At 38.0% G+C, this 18677-nt stretch overlaps 1 protein-coding gene across 1 annotated transcript in view; it reads left to right on the forward strand.

Annotated features, from left to right (window-relative positions):
• The window catches only part of CCDC175 (coiled-coil domain containing 175), a 31599-nt gene that overhangs the window by 1136 nt on the left and 11786 nt on the right, over nucleotides 1-18677 (forward strand). The window contains exons 2-13 of the mRNA XM_085314971.1: nucleotides 2521-2606; nucleotides 4578-4689; nucleotides 6349-6484; nucleotides 7341-7569; nucleotides 8396-8518; nucleotides 9864-9973; nucleotides 11939-12020; nucleotides 14214-14350; nucleotides 14479-14589; nucleotides 17298-17369; nucleotides 17962-18097; nucleotides 18402-18533. Of these exons, the coding sequence (XP_085171097.1) occupies nucleotides 2521-2606; nucleotides 4578-4689; nucleotides 6349-6484; nucleotides 7341-7569; nucleotides 8396-8518; nucleotides 9864-9973; nucleotides 11939-12020; nucleotides 14214-14350; nucleotides 14479-14589; nucleotides 17298-17369; nucleotides 17962-18097; nucleotides 18402-18533 (1466 nt within the window). The remainder of the gene's footprint in view (nucleotides 1-2520; nucleotides 2607-4577; nucleotides 4690-6348; nucleotides 6485-7340; nucleotides 7570-8395; nucleotides 8519-9863; nucleotides 9974-11938; nucleotides 12021-14213; nucleotides 14351-14478; nucleotides 14590-17297; nucleotides 17370-17961; nucleotides 18098-18401; nucleotides 18534-18677) is intronic.

Genomic DNA, 18677 nt, shown 5'->3' on the forward strand with positions numbered 1-18677 from the left:
GCAGAATGAATTTGCTCTAGAAGGAAAGATTAATCATCATGCAAAAGAAGGATTGCTTTAAGTGTAAGCAAGGAAACTGAGCTAAGAATAATAAAATTAACCAGAGGAAAAGCAACAAATAAACTAAATATCTAGAGACAAATTTCAAACGAGCTTCATCTGGCTGTAGGATACTCCTCCTTGAGAAGCAGGCAGAGGTGTGCATTAAGGCTGAGCGGTTTCAAGGGATGGATGCTAGGCTGGGGGGCATATTGCATTTATGTTATCATTTCCAGTTTTTCTATTTCAGAGCATTCAAAACTTTCYGTCGCTGTCAAATCTGATTTGTGGTAATGGACAGTTATTCTTGTCTAACAAAACTGCTTTCTTATGAATTGCCTGTATTGAGCAAAGCCTGTGGTTATAGATGTGTATCACAAAATATTTACTTCTGGAAGCCTCAGCTGTCAGACTAAGGGCTATATGGAGCTAGAATTTGAGCTTCCCTGTTACCTTTGAGATATGTTGCAGGGCATTATCYCAACAGGTTGGTTTTAAAGGCTGTACACTTACAGCGTTCCTTAAAGAGTTTTTAATCTAGAGGTCAGAAAAAGGCATACATAGATGAGACAAATGGCATGGGGCGACATAAGCTGGAGCAAGAGATCTAACATGATGTGCAAATCCATAGCCAGTAAATGTCTGTGGTTTCAGTACTCTGCCCTTCTGGCCACTGTCAGGCTGCAGTTCATCATGTGCCCTAAGGAACTGGGGATTTTGAGGAAGGATTTTTAGGTGGGGCATACCAGTGACTTTATAGTTTTTGAGGATGTGTTATGCAAGAATGCTGTGCTGTGTGGAGGGGATAAACTGTGACTGATGCTGGTTTGGGGCCAGAAGTTTGTGTTTATGGCACTAAAAGAGAGATGTCAGGAGGTGGAATGCAAGTGGATAGTTGACATTTTTTGCCATGGTCACCAYGTTTTTTTGACATAAGTCACCATGACGTTTATGCCATTTTTAAAAGGCTTAAAGGTTTGATTAGGAGAAGAGTTTTGGCTGTAAGGGGGTGGAAAAAAAGGTTGAATTTTGGAGCAGCACATAGGAAAAAATGGTAAGCCTTTTGAAAGAGGTCACTTTTTTAGTGAAAAATTATTTTGGGGAAACCTACACTTCACTGGGATTTAGCTAACATTGACATTTAATTTAGGCTTAGTAATGGACAAAGTAGAAATTTGAAAAAAAATCAGGATACTTTATCTTGATCTTTTTCTGAAGGAGATGTTTCATCTAGGAAATACAGATTTTGAGAGAGCAAGTGAAAATATGAAAGAGGAGAGAAAAATAAATAAATCAAGAGGAGGGTCTGGAAGAGAGTGGAGACCTAAAGAACTGGAAAAAAGACAAGCAGAACTTGTTAGATTTTTAAATGAATTTTTATTTATGCACAGTATACTCTAAATTTTGGTGTGTTTCTGAGAAATATARCTCACGCTTCTGTTAAGTTGAAAGTGGTAAAAAAGGTATGATTTCAGACTTCACTTTGAAGTAATTGTCTAAAATTACCACTAACTGGTGAAAATGGGGAAAATTCTGCCCTGACTTGCACCCACTCACTGTTTCCTATGTAAATGGGTTTGCTGTCTGACATCTCTCCCACTGGAGGCATTATTTTGTGGAAAATGTCATATTGATAGATTATCATCATCAAGCTTGACGATGGGCACATAGGGCAGAGGCAGTGGCTGCACCTGGCCTTCATTCCCACTACTTTAGGAGAAGGTCCTAATGAAGTGAGACAGTTTCTAGTTTTCAAACATATTCGTAGGTCAAACTAAAGACAAAGCTCTCATCTCAGATGGCTGAGTGCGTTGTCTTCACTACAGATTCACTTATGTTTGGATTAAGAATTTACTTTTTTTCCTATAAGGATTTAATCCGTGTTACAAAGACAGTATATAAAAAATTGTCACTACCACTGTAACAGGTACAATAATCTTTTGGTGGAATTCAAATCCCTGCAATTATTATTGCAGCTGAAGCTAAATTAAATTTAACAATACAAAGAGAAGCTTCAGTTGTAACATAAATCTCACTTCAGGCTTTGATACATCCGGATTAGTATTTTTGGTTGGGAAGAGACATAATGAAGTTATAACTGCTTGGCAAAATTCTAAAGATTAGCTACACCCTACTTAAAGGGAAGTTATTTTGATCCACAGTGTTTATTTTAATAACTTCTACAAACKTCTCTCAATGAATGCTTTAAAATATCATTCTCTAGAATTTACACTGTAATCATTTTGTGACAGAACATTTTATCAGGTCCTCTGGACCTCATACRCCACTTGTGCCTCTGTCTTTTCTGTGCACCGGGAGGAGGAGGAGGAGTGTGAAAGATGCTGACCTAGTTTAGAATATGGCAGAACAGATTTAGCAAATAATTTAAAAACAAATCCTTCTCGCTTGGAATAATTCTTGCAGAACAATGGAGCAATATTTGAAGCTTTAAAAATGTAATTTACTATATTTTGCATTCAGAAAAACAGCTGAAAAATGAAGACTATGTATTCAGTGAGGAAACTGTGCAGCATCTGGAAGATACTATTGCTGCTATTAAGACATTGGTAATAAAATCTAATATTTATTTTCAAATATATGGAAAAAAATACTTGGTAACCATGCAATTATTATTTTACAGTTGTAACATTGGAAGTTTTCTCTTTTGTAAGATACATTCTTTCTTGAGAGAGACAGTTCCAAGTGAAGTTGGTGGATGCTTGCATACACTTTGCTGCCCACAGAAGTTTGGCTGTAGTAGAAGAAGCCAACCTGAACTGGGATAAATCATGCAGCTGATCCAGGCCTCACCTCTCCTGCTGTGGGACCAGTGTTTTAATCTGGGAAGAACAGCCGTTATTCTCCCTAGGGGCTAGTGAAATTTGAGGACAGCCTAGACTTCAGTTGAAGTCTAGAGGGGAAGGATCTTGTGCTCAGCGGTGTAAACTGGAACTCAGAATTGAAGTTCTGTTCCCACCTCTATCAAATCTTCATGCTTTGCTTTTGAGCAAGAAACGTAAGCCCCAGATCTACCATGAGTGAACAGGAGCATCACAAAAATCCCCAGAGGCAGAGGTCAGTGTGTATAGACTCTTTACATCAGCAGGGCCTTAAYGCCATCTGTGCAAGGGAGAGAAATACTGCCTCCCTCCCAGGGATATTGTGAGGCTTTATCTGCTAATGTTACTGGGTTCAGCAGATGGTACAGAGTAGCAGATAGGTGTTTTGCCCTGTGAATCCRTGCGTGTTAYACACACACACACACACACACACACACACACACACACACACACACACACAYATATATAACAGTTCGGCTTTCCTTGAAAGCAGGTGTATTATGTGCTTTGTGTGTGGTAGTAAGAGATCTTACAGCAATCATCGCCTGAGGGTGGCTGTTTGTAAGTAACCAACTTTCTTGTAAGACCTCAAAGGTCATTAAAGCCAGAATGGCTTCAAGCAGAATGTATTTTAAAAAGTATCTCCTTGGTGTATTTGTCTAGATAGATGTAAATCTTTTAAAACTCTGTTTTCCCTCACTACTCCTCTAAATCATCTATTTCAGGCCAGCTCTGCATTAATCTCTCAGATGAGTGTTTTATATAATATACAGAAATCATAAAGCTATGTTCGTTTTCACTGCTTTGGTTAATTGAGGATGTAATTCATATGAATTAAAACTTTTTACTCTTACACATTTATTTTACACTTCTAAATATTTCATCTTCCCAAGAAAAGCAGAGCAGTTTACATGCATGCATWTAGAATTTGCTCTCCAGAGAGCAACTTTTCTTTTCACACTATCTCACCTATTGATTGTAGCTGCTAGCAAAACTAAAGGAGAAATAAAGGGTTGAGTTTATRCATAAGCCATGTCCATAAATACCAAAGTCAACATCCATTTAAACAGTGATTTTTTTTTCTCAGACATCAGGGAGCTGTATCAACCCATCTGCACTTCTCAGTCATGCARATTTAAGGTTTCAGTTGTTTAAGGGCTCCTCCTGCAATCAGTTCAGTCTGTTTTCTCTTGCTCCACRATCACTCTAAAAATGACCCTTCCCACACCAGAAAGCAAGAGCCAGGTGTCTCAAAGCCAGCTAGAGTCCTTTCTCTCCAGTATAGCTTCAGGCAGAGAGGAAAGGAGAATGACACCTTTCATCTTCAACAGCAAAAGGTGACAGCTAAAAACTTCCCTGCCAGCACAATTTTTGTGATGGAGATATGGGGAACAGCTTCCTGAAGACTGGCACCTGTCAGMAGCCAAGAGCTCTGGAGCTACCTGGTTTTGGGCAGCTAACTGTAGAACAAATTATTTATTATCTGAAGAGGGAAAGAAAGGAGGAAAGAGAACAAATATTGAGCAAAGAGGATGAGTTATTTACAGGTGGAAAACATTCAGTGTCAGCTTGGTAAAAAAGAGAAAATAATGGGTTTGGGTTTTTTTTTTACACACATATATATATATATGTATATATATATAGTATTAGTTAGTTCTGACTTCCACTGTGAGTGTTTGTGACTTTGTTAATTGTTAGGAAGAAATTAGAAGGCATACCCTTGAACGCCTGGAAGAGGAGACTATAGAAAACAGCAATCTTCGTGTCAGAATTCAGAATTTTCCAGGAGTGATTACTGCAGAGATGACAGGTAGTACTGACTTAACCAGCTCTGAAAATAGAAGAGAACTGAATTTGATAGGTATTTAAACAAGTTGAAGAACTGTTCTATAACATAAATCTTACTGAAAAAGGTGAATCACTTTCAATAACCCATTAATGAAAGAGCACGGGTGTTCACTGGCGTATGATAATAAGGGAATATTCTCTCACAGAACAGTATAAATGAGAACTGTCTCCACTGAAGACCATGCACAAGCACTAGAGGAGTGACTACAGAACTGCAGCTCTGAGTTCTGATTTCAGCTGTGCCAGAGCCTTTGTGTGGCACTCGAAATGGGGCACTTGAGTCCTGCGTGCTGCAAGTTTCCTCTTTGTAAAATAAGGTTCATAACACTTACCTGATGTGAGATTATTTTTGGGTAGGCTTCATCTGACCAAATGCTAATCTAATGACTTTTACAGCTAGTGAAGAGAAGGGCACTTTTAGGCATGATTCATCTCACCCTAGAGCAGATGTTTAAAATAAGGCAGAGGAATCATGAGCTAAAGTGTCTGTTTCTCTCCACTGGCTATGAAAGGAGGCTAAAGGATTAGCTCAAATGTAGGCATCTAAATGAAACCAAGTTTTGAGCTCTATGGAGAAAAATTCTCTCTCTCTCCCCCCCCCCCCCAAAGGTAAGAGCTTCACTATAAAGTGACCTAGGCATATTCTGCTGCCTTGCTTCAGCTTGCACAGGTGACAATGTAGCTGCAAAGCAAAATGATCAGGGAGCTGGTCTAGATGAGTAACACAGGATTTCCTCTTTCCAGGAAGAGCAAGACAGCTGGTTTTGTTTATCTGGATAACCATGCAGTTGCATGATTTTTAGTGATGACACAGGGGAAGGGATGGGAATATGGGGCAGAGCRGCCGGGGAACAGATCTACTCCTTTTGGAGGAGTACGGAGTCTGATCAGCTCTAAGCTCATCATAACCCTGAGTTTCTTGGGTTTTTCCACCTGTATTCTGTGTTGATTACATTTTTATAGCAAGTTTTCTCCCTCACCTTCTCTCTGCCCCTGGTTGCTATGCAGTTAGTGGGTTGTTCATACTAGCTGCTGCYGTTCTGCACTGCCTGAGTGTTTTTSTGTGGGTAGCTGTACACTAATGTGACTCTTAGCTCAGAAGCTGAAAAGATGCTACAAGTACAAYGCCCCTGCACAGATGAGCTTTAGCCACAGTGCCCCTTCATGCAGTTTCTTTGGTTTCAGGCAGTGGTGACCGGCTCTTCATGGAGAAATGCTATTGAATTTCAAGCAAGGTGATACTGCTCTATCTCCCTGGCTGCCAGAGCTGGCTGGGCAGAGAATTTTTTTCAGGAAAAGAAGTAATTTTCATATGTGATGGGAATTTCCTGGAGTATAGCATGAAAAAGAGATTGGTGAGAGTAAAGCAGGTTTCTCCTCACTGGCAAATGCAGATGACTCTGGAAAAATGTGATAAGACTAAACCATTAAAATAACTTCTGTGATTTGGGGAATGTTATTTAGATAGTCCCTTGGAGTCACAGCTATTCCTTACTGAATGACACGGTCTATGGCAGTGAAGTAAAGATTACAGATCAATCCCTTTATGCATTATCTCATATATGCCTTTTTATAGCTAAGAGGCCTCTGTGAGTTTTGCATTGATTTATTTATTTTTTAGCTCTTGTTGCTGCTGCGCGTGAGTCTAGCGCTGCTCAGATAGATCAGTTGCAGTCTGCCCTGAAAAACGTTGTTCATGAAATTGAGTTACTGGACAAGAAGCAAGCCCTTTGTGAAAAACAGAATGCTGAACTGTGGTACGTATTCATTTGAATAAGGAAAATCATATTGGCAAGACGAGTAGGGAGAATTGAAGTGTTACCAAAACATGGTCAATAGTGCTTGTCCCTCAACCCTGCAGGTAGCTGCAAGTATTCCTAGGCAACTCTTTGCTGCAGTAGCAAGCCTGATTTTTAAGATCTTGTTTCCTGAACAGTGGAGACTGCCTGCTGCCTCTGGCTCCATGTGGCACTGATAAGCTAGTTTACAGAAAACTGGCTGGCTGCAGATTTGCTTCTCACAGTGGCGAGGAGAATCTTCTCTTTAAACAATTAATGTTAAGAAACAACTACAAAGATCACTGTTTTCAGTTAAAAAAAAAATCTTTGAAATAAGGTCTGATTCAGGGAATCCTTGTCAGCAACTGAGAGCTTCCTGTTCAAGGAGTTATCTCAAGAGGATACAGAGACTTGGGAGATATTTGTTTGCTCCCTGCTAGATTTCATGTTACTGTCACCTTCTGCCATGCTGCTAGAGCTTTTCAAAAATAAATCACACTGACATTTCTTGAGGGGAGCCTGCTTTCTTCATTCTTCTGGTGCTTGAAAGCAGTGCTTCCATGTTTAATAAAATTTGCAGAAAATAATCATACCAGAAGAAGTAAAGCTTAGAAAAGGTTATGATGTAAAAGCCTGAAAGCTCTTCCATTGGAATGCAAGCTCTTATATGGCCTTAATCACAGTTACTGGTGCATATCATGCATATGATGCTAGAGTAGGCTGAATTGTTAATGTGTGGATAGGCAAGTATTCATTTACGATCATTTGAACAAAGTCTTTGATCTGAATGAACAGTAGGAAATACCATTTGCTTCTGTTGTTTGTTTTTTTCCAGTGAGGAGCAAGAATGTTTGCGGATGCAGTATGAAGGAAGTGTAGACTTGCTGAATGAAAGGATGGCAAGAAAAGTTAACACAAATGTACTCTTAAATGATACTTGTGAGAAAACAAGAGATACGGAAAGAGAAGTAGTCAAGGCAAAGGCAGCATTAAAGGAATTGAAAGAAAAAATAGCAGAAAAAATGAATAAACTTGGAAAAGAAAAAGAAGATTGTGACAGAAAGGTAGAACTTTTGAAAATTACTTCAGTTGATCAGATAYTTATATAGTGCCAAAAAGTGAAATGACTTTTGAATTACGCTGAATGTTATGTTTAACTTTCTCATATGGAGCTAACTTTTGTCTCCATAGCAGCAAAACAGAAAAGTGATCTTTTTGCGATTGGGTGCACAGGTGCCATTGTTTTGACTTCTGCATATGTATGCTCAGGTGGTAGGAGCAGTATATATTTATGTATTTTTATATATTTTTATACACACACACACACGCATCAAAATTTTGTAGTACATGAAATTTGTTTTCTAGAGCACATCTCAAAATGTCATTTGTAAGTATTTGTGCTTCCTACTGGCTGTGGGACAAATAATACATCAGAGGCTGGRATTTCAAGCCCTCCAGACATACTAGTTAAAATTAAAACACCTATATTTTCTAGAAAGCTTTGAGATTGGGGTTTACTGCTTTTTATACTCTGCCTTACTTTCAGTTGTGTATATTTGATATCCTTTCTTAAAGATAACATAAAAATAGATTAATAGATTGAAAGAAAATTTCCTAGTAGAAAGTACTTTCCTGCAGAACAGAATTGTAAATCACATGAAATTTTGCCTGATCTGRTCCTAATTTGCATATTATGTTAATCATTTATTGTTTTGTTTTCATATAAATTTTTTATCAATTGGTACCAACTTTGGCTTTTGAAGAATATTATTTTCTTCTAGTATAAATTTTGCACTCATCTAATTTTGGAAGGCTCCAGAAACAGCTATGTTTGAATACTATACACAGTACATTGCTCAGGATTAATTAATTGTATTACTTGTAATGCAGGAGAGAGAAATGAAAAAAATCTGTGATACTCAGGAGGCAAAAACTTCAGAGAAAAAGGATGAGTTTGAAACCTTGAATATAAAATTATTGAATATGGAGCATTTAATAACTTTGAATTCAAAGGTAAGTTACTAGAAAATAGTTCTTATTTCAGTGTTACTACAGACATTAAAATTTAATTTCATAATTGACCAGATTGAGGGGAATTTAGAGATAAGTGGGGGCTCTAACTTTTAAGAAAAGAAATAACCTTACATAATGTCTAATTGACTAGCATTATTGAGTTAATTACTTGGTTATAAAGTCACTGTCAAAAATAGAGAGTCAATGTCAAGTATTTTTACCAGCATAACAAAATTGCTGGCTGCGCTGTGCTAGTGAATTCATTTATAAGGACCTGCTTATGGGGAACAGACAAAAATCATGAATGGGAGGATGACTTGGGCCCCAGTCCTGTACATGGCTCTGATGGAGCTATTTAGAGGACTAGCTGAAAAAAACAAGATGACAGTCAGCAGGTACTTGGTGGATACAAACATAGAAAGGAAAGGTATTCATAGCAGTTCAAGGGTGATAAAGAAGGAGAAATAGGAAGAAATTTAAGAAAGCAAAGATTTTGTTCAAATATCATAGGAGAGTTTGTATTGGAAGGCTATTGTAGAAACTGAAGTAAGCAGGGAACTCGTGGAAATTTGCTACATTCAACTTTCTAGAAATGCACTCTGCAGTGTAAGTCAGTCCATGCTGGTAAGTATGACCATTTTTAGGAAGCTCAATTATTGGCTACCAGTTCAACCTTGCCTACTCCAGAAGGATTTTTCCCTTTTTGTAGGGATAGGTTCTCTGAGAAAAGTATGGAAAGAATTATGTCTTTGTCTTTCCTTTTATGATTTCCTGCAGAGTTAACTCAAACTGTGTGTGTTCACTTTAACATCTGCTGAGTTACCTCAGCACTACTGAAAGCAACCATACTGCAAAACTAATACTTATATGAACCAAATTGAGATGCAAAAGATCATTTTTCTACCCTGGACTTCCAGCTTCTGTTAGAAGCACTGCTGTCTTTCAGGTAAAAGCCCTTTCTGTCTGAATGAGTATCAGGTTAGTAAAAACTTCTGAATTGTATCTGAGTTAACTCTTCAGTGAAGTAAAGGACAGACTTTATAGGTCACTTTTTTTTTTCATTTCTTTTCATTACCACCCTGAATTGATGTTTTTTAAAACCCTTTCAGTGATTTAATACAATAAAAACAGCCTTGACCACTATTTCCTCAACATTCTTTCTTTGCGAATTGTCAGTAATTTTGACTGTGAAATTTCAGAGTGGTTAAAAAGTAGTACAGGAAAATCTCGTGAAGATGTTAGACAATCTTTAAAAAACTTAAAAGACTATTTGCAGTTAAGGGTTTTATTTGTCTGCTCTTTTAGAAATTCCTTATATTGTGACAGTCTGTTTTATTTTTAATAGGCTATATTTAATGAAGAGGCTCTGATTGCAAAACGGAAAGAAACAAGCGAGCAATTGGAAAAAACCCTGGAATTAAAAAAAACAAACATGTTGGAACTCTTAGCGAAGAAGTAAGAATTATCAGATTCTTTGATCTTTTGCTAAACCTGTATCAGTATATTCTGGGGAAGTTTACACCAATATTTATGAAGAACCAGTCGAATTCTGTAAAGTATGTGAACCATTTAATACTGTGAGAGAACTAACAGATCCAAATTATACCCTTATAAATGGGAGCCTTTCTTTTGGCTTCAGTGGCCATATAGTAAAATTTTAGGGACAGCTGGGGCTGATCTGAATTTCCTATTAAGGAAGAAATATTCACAAACAGTGCATYTTGGACCAGCGTCACACTCAGTTATTTTAGCAGTACCTATGGTGGGAAAGTCAGCCATTCCTTCCTGAACAGAGTGTTATCTGTCAGCTGGAAAACCTGTCCTTTCTGTGGCACAGAGACTACTCCTTCTGTATGTTCCCTGAGGTGCAAAACATCAAGGTGATGAGAATAAGCAAAATAACCCAAGAGATGATTCTATGGACTTGTCTAYATTACACTGGTGGAAGACAAGGTAGAGATCCTCAAGCTAGTGCCTTCCAAGCTAGGTCTATAGCTACTTCTCTTCTGGCTCAGCAGTAGATGTTCTGAAGAGAGGTGATGGAAAAGAAAAACAAGGAAATCTTCCTAGTGATTCAAACATTTTGTTTGAATCAGCCTCCCTTTACAAGCAGAGCAAAGAACCCTTTGACAAAGAAGAAAATAAAAATCCTTGGAAACTTGGATAAAAGGAACTTATTGCTCTGAACTCTGTTTTAATTACTATTTTTCTTGATGACAACTAAGCCATTAATGTCTTCATGAAATGAATGTCATCATTAATTAATGATGTAATTATTGTAAAAAATGAGCAGCAGCCCAGCATCTGGCCCTGGCCTTTGACCTCATAGGCAGTTATAAACTGTTTCATAAGCTTATAAGCTTCTCTAAATTTTTATTCTCCTGAGTATTGACTTAACTAGTGCTAGGAGTATTTGTGCTAGTGAAGTTGACCATGCCTGTGTTTTGAGAGTTCAGATAGTTGTGAGCTGGTGAATGGACAAAGATTTGTGGACTATGACAAATTCCATAGTCTGTCTTAGTGGAAGAAAAGCATTGTCTTTCTATTCTTTTAGTAATGTGTTTTTATAGATCCCCAGTGTTGTTGAGTGTCTTTATTTCTTTTAGAGTGTTTGACCATCATAGCTCAGTCTACTATTTGGTGAAATAAGTAAGTTAGGCACTTGAGTTAAAGACAGAATCTGGTCAATGTATTCTTTTCTTCACAGTGTTTGGCACATGCTTCCAAAGCCCAGCCAGTATGAATTTCTTTTTCTCTATCTATTTGTTATGAAACTACTAGGTTGTTGGGACTTTTTCCTACTCTTTTGAAATCCTCTCCTCCTCTATATAAGATTTATTTCTTCAAATTCTTCTACAGGTAGGCTTATGCTTCTTGCATAGACAAGAGAAATGAGTATCCCTTGTACTGACTTCCTCCTGTAAAGCTTCCAAATATATTATGTCTATCAGAAGCAAGAAGCTTTCCCATTTAAACCAGAAGACTTGTCGCTGGTAGAACTTACATACCTGAAGGCCTATCTATTTTCTCTTTGTATATTTTTTTGTATCACTTTGTGGTTTTTTTTTTTTTTGGTATATTTTTTTTGTATCAGTTTGTATGTTTTTTTTGTATCACTCTATACAAAATATTATTACTCTCCAAAGCTCTCCTCTCTTCCTTTGCTTGTATTTTTAGGCCATCCTTGCAATAGGAACACTACTAGTTCTGTATGTCTTTCCCTTCATGGCATTTTTTTTCTATGAGATATATTGGAGGGAAGAAATGAATAAGCATATCTGAATGGCATAGAGTTCAAATGCATGCAGAAATTCACATAGCTTATGTTCATATGAGAGGCCTGGGAATAAAAATGCATAATAGTTAATAGCTTTTTGTTAATATCCTCCTAAATATGTCTAAATTGGCTTTGTTTAATAGAGATCAGCTTGATTCTGACTTACTGATTTTAAAATCAAAAATTGCCCAAGAAAAAGAGGATTTGAATAAGGAACTTGAAATGGTAAGAAACAGATTTTTATTCTGCCTCAGAGGTTTTATTAATCCTTCTCTTCCTGAAACGTTCACTGAGAGCAAACCTGCACAAAAATGTGACACATGAGGTGCTTTGGGCACTTCGATTTGCCTGTGCCTCTGTGCTTGGAAGAAGCAAAAGAAGTGCAAGCATTTGTGGGGCATGTGGTCTCTACTTCCTATTCATGCTCTGAAGGTGGTGCCAAGATCTGCTCTTCGACTGAGACTATGGGGTGATTTTGAAAATTAAGGGGCACTTAGAGGTGAGTTGAATTTGAGGATTTGATCTTGTTAACTAGGGTACAAGGGAACAGAAGGTAATGTGAGTAGGATGTTGATTTGAGATGGAATGTACATACAATAAGAAAATGGAGGAGATAGAGGTATGTAGGAGGATTGTGGGGAGCCTTGTTAACAAGGATGAAGTTGGGATCCTGGTCTGGAAAGCTATGTGCAGTTTTTACAGCTGTTTCTGCTGACTTGATCTATATTTCATTATTATTAACATTGCATGTGTGGGAAAGCTGACTAATGCTGGCATTTCATTAGCTGAATTTGTGAGGGAAGGCCCACTGCCTGAGATTGTTCAATCTGCACACCTTTGGGGGAGAGTTTATGAACTTAAGTTGGAGGCCACCCCCAGGTTATACCCCTGTGTAGACTGCAAGACAAAAACAAAGTGATGGTCCATTTGAAAACTCTGCCATACTGACATTGGGCAGCATGAAGTGGGGGCTGTGTTCTCCCCATCCCGTGCCTACCTCACCTGCACTGCTATTGCACTCTCACCATCACAAACCAGGATGCAAATCATCTGCTTCCTACCTTCTTTCTCTCTTCCAACTACCTACCCCTATCTCCTAGAGCCAGGACACGAGCTTCCTACTGCCTCCCACYTCGGTATTGTGTGCCCACCTTCCCAGTGCTCCTTCAGTCCCAAGGCTTCCCCATTCCCACTTTCTCAGCCTTTGYAGTCCACACAGTGAAGGTAGGAGTCACTGCCTTGAGCTGAAGCAAGGTACTSTCTGTCAGTGGCTTCTTTTACTCCRAGACATAGAATCATGGAATGGGTAAGGTTGGAAGGGATCTCTGGAGATCATCTAGTCCAACCCCRTTGCTCAAGCAAGGTCACCTACAGCATGTTAGACTGGGTTGCATCCAGGCAGGTTTTKAATATCTCCRGAGAAGGAGACTCCACAACCTCTCTGGGCAACCTGTTGCACTGCTCTATCCAGAACGCACCTCTTCCATGTTTAAAACATCATKCAAACAGTTGTTTGCAAACAGCTAAAAACACAAGAATGGCTGTGCAAAGTTAGAGTAAAAGTCTGTCTCATTGATCACTACTGGAGACAAGATAGTCAACAGCAGATGCCCAAGGAAGTGGTTATAAGCCAAGCATACAATGATACTTTCTCATAAGAGCACTTCAGGCTCCATTAATTTGTGGCATCTTTGTATTTAATAGTTCTGGATGGACTTTCTTTCTTTACCCTAGCTAATCATTCTTCAGGGCTATGTRGGAAACTCACAACATCCTGTGGTGCAGCATTCCCCAGCTTAGTTTCATGTTGTTTGGAGTAGATGTTTCTGTTGAACCACCACCTGCTAATTTCATTTGTCATYCTATCCTTCTCATACTGGAAAGATATTTAATAGATTTTCCCTGATTGCTTTTTCCATGTCACTCATGATTACACAGRACTCTATGAAGTTTTCACTTTTCCTGGCTAAGAGTCCTAGTTTGTTTAATTCTTCTGTTCTGTGCCATCCTTGCCACCTTRCCTGCTACATACATTCTGGGAAAAGTGATTTAAATTAACTTGTAGTAACAGCAACTTCATCTGCTGTGGATACATTGCTAGTTTRAAGCTAACTTGAGTATCTGCACAGGGCATGCAAGCTACGATTCCACTCCTGTGAGTGCTCCTGTTTTGGGAGCAGCATAGTGCTTGCAGGCTGTTCCAGAGTGGTTGGTTTGAATGGGGCCATGGAAATGAAGATTCAGAGAAGAGATCTTGAYGTGGTGTTCACATATATTAATTATGTTGTGAAACCTGGTTCATTTTAAAGTCCTCTAAGATTTTCTGATGAAAGCCACTAGAKCAATATAAAATATTATTATGAGGTAAAGCAGAAACAGAAAGAATAATCAACTRACATCAGTGCTCTTTACTTCTAGATTACAGAAGCTCTGCATAATGCTGAACGCCTAAATAAAAAACTTAAATTAGAAAATAAAGGTGCATGCCAGAAGTACCAACAATTAGAGGAAGAAGAACAGCACTGGGCTGTAAAAAGGGATAGGACTGTGGCAAAGTAGGTTTTACTTGTCAGATTTTTGGGTACAGGTTTTTAAAGTTTGTGGTTTTATGACTATTCTTGTTAAATAGTGAGATCACGTTTCTGCCTGACTAAGGATCTAATATGTATTTCTTTTCTTGTAGATTGGGGAAATTATCTGTTTTACTAGATGAAAATCTTGAACTTTTGGCAAATCGTATGATGGAAGAAAAAAATCTAGAGGAGGAAATTGAAAATCTTGAAGATAACCTATTGTATGTAATCTTTCAATTTTGACAACAGTAAATGATCTGAGTACAGTTTACTCAAGAGCTTAGCTGGTTTGTGAGATTCTGAARTCTGGCATTCAATAGGGAAGTTAAATGGATTTATAAACCACACTAGCAGGCTGGTTGAAGCTTCCTGCAACAAAAAGGTTAGCTGCCAGTTACCATAATTCAATCTGTAGCTTCTTATCAAGAAGCAAGGAACGTGCAAATAATAAAGCGTATTGAGACAATATAGAACTTGACAAACAACAGCTTTGACAGTTAACTCCATACTATGGTACATCATCTTGAATTGAGCCATGACCCTTTTACAGTCGTATCCGGCGGCACAGAAGTGACCCTGAAGAAAAAAACTTCAGCTTGTGTAGTCTAAGCAAAGTAGACTTTCTGTGCCCTATTCATTGGAGTATGGCTAGGAYGAATGTGGCCAAAGCTTTGCAGCTCTCCGTTAGCCTACAGTTTATGGAAGAACTTTGGGGATTTAGGTGTCCTAGGTAAGGACAAGGTTATGTGTAATAACCCCTCATATCCTGCATGAGACCCAGCTTGTCTGCTYGCTAGAGGGTCAGGATGGCAAGGCTGCATGTTGTCCACCGATAATCAAATTCTCTCATGTAAGGAGGGTAATTTCCACAAAGGGGAGAGCTGCTTCTTTTTTTTCTGCCTAGTAGCAGGTGTGAATTTTCATCCTTTCCAAGGCAGAGTGAAAAGGTTCAGCCAATTGATCTTGTGTTCCTCAAATCTAGCAAACGTTTGTATTTTAACTGCCATAAATTGTCCTGGGCTCTGTGCAGCTYTTTAATAGTGTGGCACTGGAGGGGCTGTGCTATTAGGGTCTTCCTGTTATCTGTCTAAATCCTCCTGAGGAATTTTTCCTTAATATGGAGTTGTCCTACTTCTGGATATAATTATAGATAAAGAGTAAAAAAAAAATGATTGCTCACCTTCCTTTTGTATTGAATATGAAAACATAAAATACGTTCATTCTGCTRTGCTGGAAATGAAGTACATCTCTATCTTGATAGGAGCACTGTTTTCATTTTACCTGATAAAAGAGAGATTGTTGCCATGTAAATGTGGGATGACAGAAATGAAAAGTGTTAGGTAGCCATACACTGCTRAAGAGGGAGAGAACTTGTAGTGAAATGTTGTGCAATGAGCTCTATAGCATAATACTAAATTAACAAGACAGTGAGGTGGAATAATTGTCACACAGCATCTTGACACTAATTGGATATCTACACTAATGATAGTAAAGGAAAGGGTTGTAAGAATTTCTCCCAGAGTCAACTGCACCTTAATTTCAAACTTTTAAACTAGACTTCACAGAACTGTGGAAATATATTGCAGTTCTGAGCTTTCAGAAGGACTGATTGAAAAATCCCTTATCCCTCCTCCCCCACTCCGTAATTTCTTAACATTTTATTGTATGTTTGTATATAACTATATAGTTCTATGAATTTTTGCTGGCTTCATGTGAAAGAATATCCCTATGGATCAAGCCCCAAATCATTTAATTTCAGTGTACCTCACATACATCTCCCAGTCACTTATTTTAACAGTGCCACCAAATCTGAAATCAAAGTTAAGATTGCTTGTTAATTTCTATTGTCTTTAAAAGTAATATGCAAAGTATTCAGAATTTCACCACTCACGTTACAAGGCTGACTGATTTTTATATGAGCAACTTCGAATCAAGTTTGTCAGGTTCCATTTACYGAGGGGAATCTCCAGTTGATTAGGAACAGTCTTAAAAATTCTGAATGGAGAAAMCCCCCAATGAAAGAACAGTGAACATTATTTTGGAAACTGCAGAACAGAAGAAATAATTTTTCAAAGTTTTGCAATCATTAGTTGGGATACATTCAACTACTTTTAAAATTCCTTGGAGTGCTGGCTTGATACTTGCTTTGCACCAAGTTTTGCACTTGGAACAGCAATACCTTTGGCAGAAAGCCCCATAACCACCTCTTTGTAAGTCTTTATGGGGTTTGGAGCGGCTACTTTCTCCCACCTTCACACTTTGGAGGAGTGAGAATCAGAGTCAGCAGTATTTCCTGACAACATTTTCCCTTGTAATTCAGATATACAGGAACAGGTTATAGATGTTTTACATTACCAACCTTTTTATTTCAGTGAACTCCCCCAGCATATGTTGAATCGAAATGAAGTTAATCCGTTTTAATATTTATCATACATAATACAGTAGAAGATACATACTTACACATTCAGATTGATTTGTCCATCTGGTTAGAAGTTCTACTTCTGTGAATATTCTTTGGTAATACTTGCTACTAATACACTAGTGTACTCATTCATTCCTGAAGCCTCTGTTCTTGTGTTTCGAATTTGTTTACTGTTTCTGGCCTGAATAAAAACTCCTAACTTTACTTTTGTTCCTGATGAGAGCCTCTTAACTTTAAATTGATGTTTCCAACCTGAGAAACAAAGGGTGTAACGGATAGCTGTGGCTGAACACTGTAGTATGTATATATTTATGTGATGTATGTAGTATGCATATATGAGATGTGACCGTCAAGTACCATATTGCCTCTCTCCACCTAGTGGAAGTGCTGAGTATGCTGGCTGGTGAGATGGAAGTTTTGAAAAACTGTRCTAAAAAATCAACATAAAATAAATGTTCTGCAAACCTTCAGCGCTCTTTCTGAAAATTTCTCTTTTCTTTCCCAYAGAAAGATGGAGGAGAGCTATAAAAAAGAACTGAAATCTCTAGAGGAAGATTTAAAGTCAGAAAGTGAGATGAGGTAGTATTAACTAGAGTGTCTGCCTTCTAGCTTTAAAAATAAAGCAGCAAATTAATGAATTGTTGCACCTTGTTGCTGCTATTTTATATGAGATACAAAACTAAGGCCTCACTATGTAAATATTYAGTGGTACAACGGCAGAGAGAGCCCATCTCCTCCAATACTCCCATGATTTCATTTCAGTAGTATTGTTGTAATGTCAGGTGGTGGCAGCCACTGAACTTACCATGTAGACTGCACTTTAGCATCATGATATTAAATATTCTCCTTAATCTTATAAGGTCTTTGGGTTTATAAGAGGTACATAAATCAGAAGATTACGCACCCTAAGATTCCCCTGTGTTCAGTACAAGCAGAGACACTTTTAAARGGCAATTCAGGGTTTACATATTTTGAAATGCACACTAGAGCTACACATCTCCTAGATTTTGAGGAGCTGGGACTCCTAGCCAAACCATTTTGATTGTAGTCCTGAAGTTATGGGAGATGTGCTTTAAATTAGGTTTGCTGTGCCTCTGAAAATACTATGCATCTCCCTTGAATGTTTCTCTCCCAATTTTGGCTGATTTTCTGTTTGTGCATCTGTCACTAGAGCAATGCTTCAGTGGAAGATACTGCACTTAACAAAACAGAGAAACCTCTTCCTCTCAGTGGAGGAGAAAAGAAACAAAGAAGTGAATGAAAGAATAGAGGCTGGTAAAAAGCGGCATGGTGAGCTAATTCTGGAGGTATGTTAAACAGCAGGGATTATAATCCACGACATTCAGTGTTACACTACATTCATGCTGTTATAATAATCAGAGTAAGCTGTCATCAGAGTAACTAACCTCCAAGACTAGTTCACTGCAAGATATTAATCATGTTATCAGATCTAGTGATTTGGCCTTAACTCCTATTAATAATAATTTTAAAGCAAATAGGTTTTAAATGTTGGTTGCTCTCATTTTGTTTTGATCACTTMTTTCTGAGTAGTCCAAGTGGACATTATGTATTACAGAAATCACTGATCTTCATTTTGTTTTCCATAATGAGATTGAAGACTTAGAGAAAGAACTTTTGCAGTCTGAAAACCAAATCAAAGCCCTGAGTGAAGAAGTAAATAAGAGGGAAACTGACTACAGGAATTATAAGGAGGATTTTACTAACAAAATAAAAGGTCTGGAGGTAAGTTTTGTTGTTCTTTTTATTGACTTTGAAAAGATCTCTGGCGGATGAATTGGTAGTGTTTGCTGCATCTCAGTAAAGGAACGCTCATTGGGACCTGCAAAAGAAGAATGACCTGTCTGTTCGTTAGTTTTTCAGATAAAT

This window comes from Rhea americana, unplaced genomic scaffold (genome assembly GCF_003343005.1).
Source record: "Rhea americana isolate MKP2758 unplaced genomic scaffold, rheAme1 scaffold_42, whole genome shotgun sequence".
In the NCBI taxonomy this organism is placed as follows: domain Eukaryota; kingdom Metazoa; phylum Chordata; class Aves; order Rheiformes; family Rheidae; genus Rhea; species Rhea americana.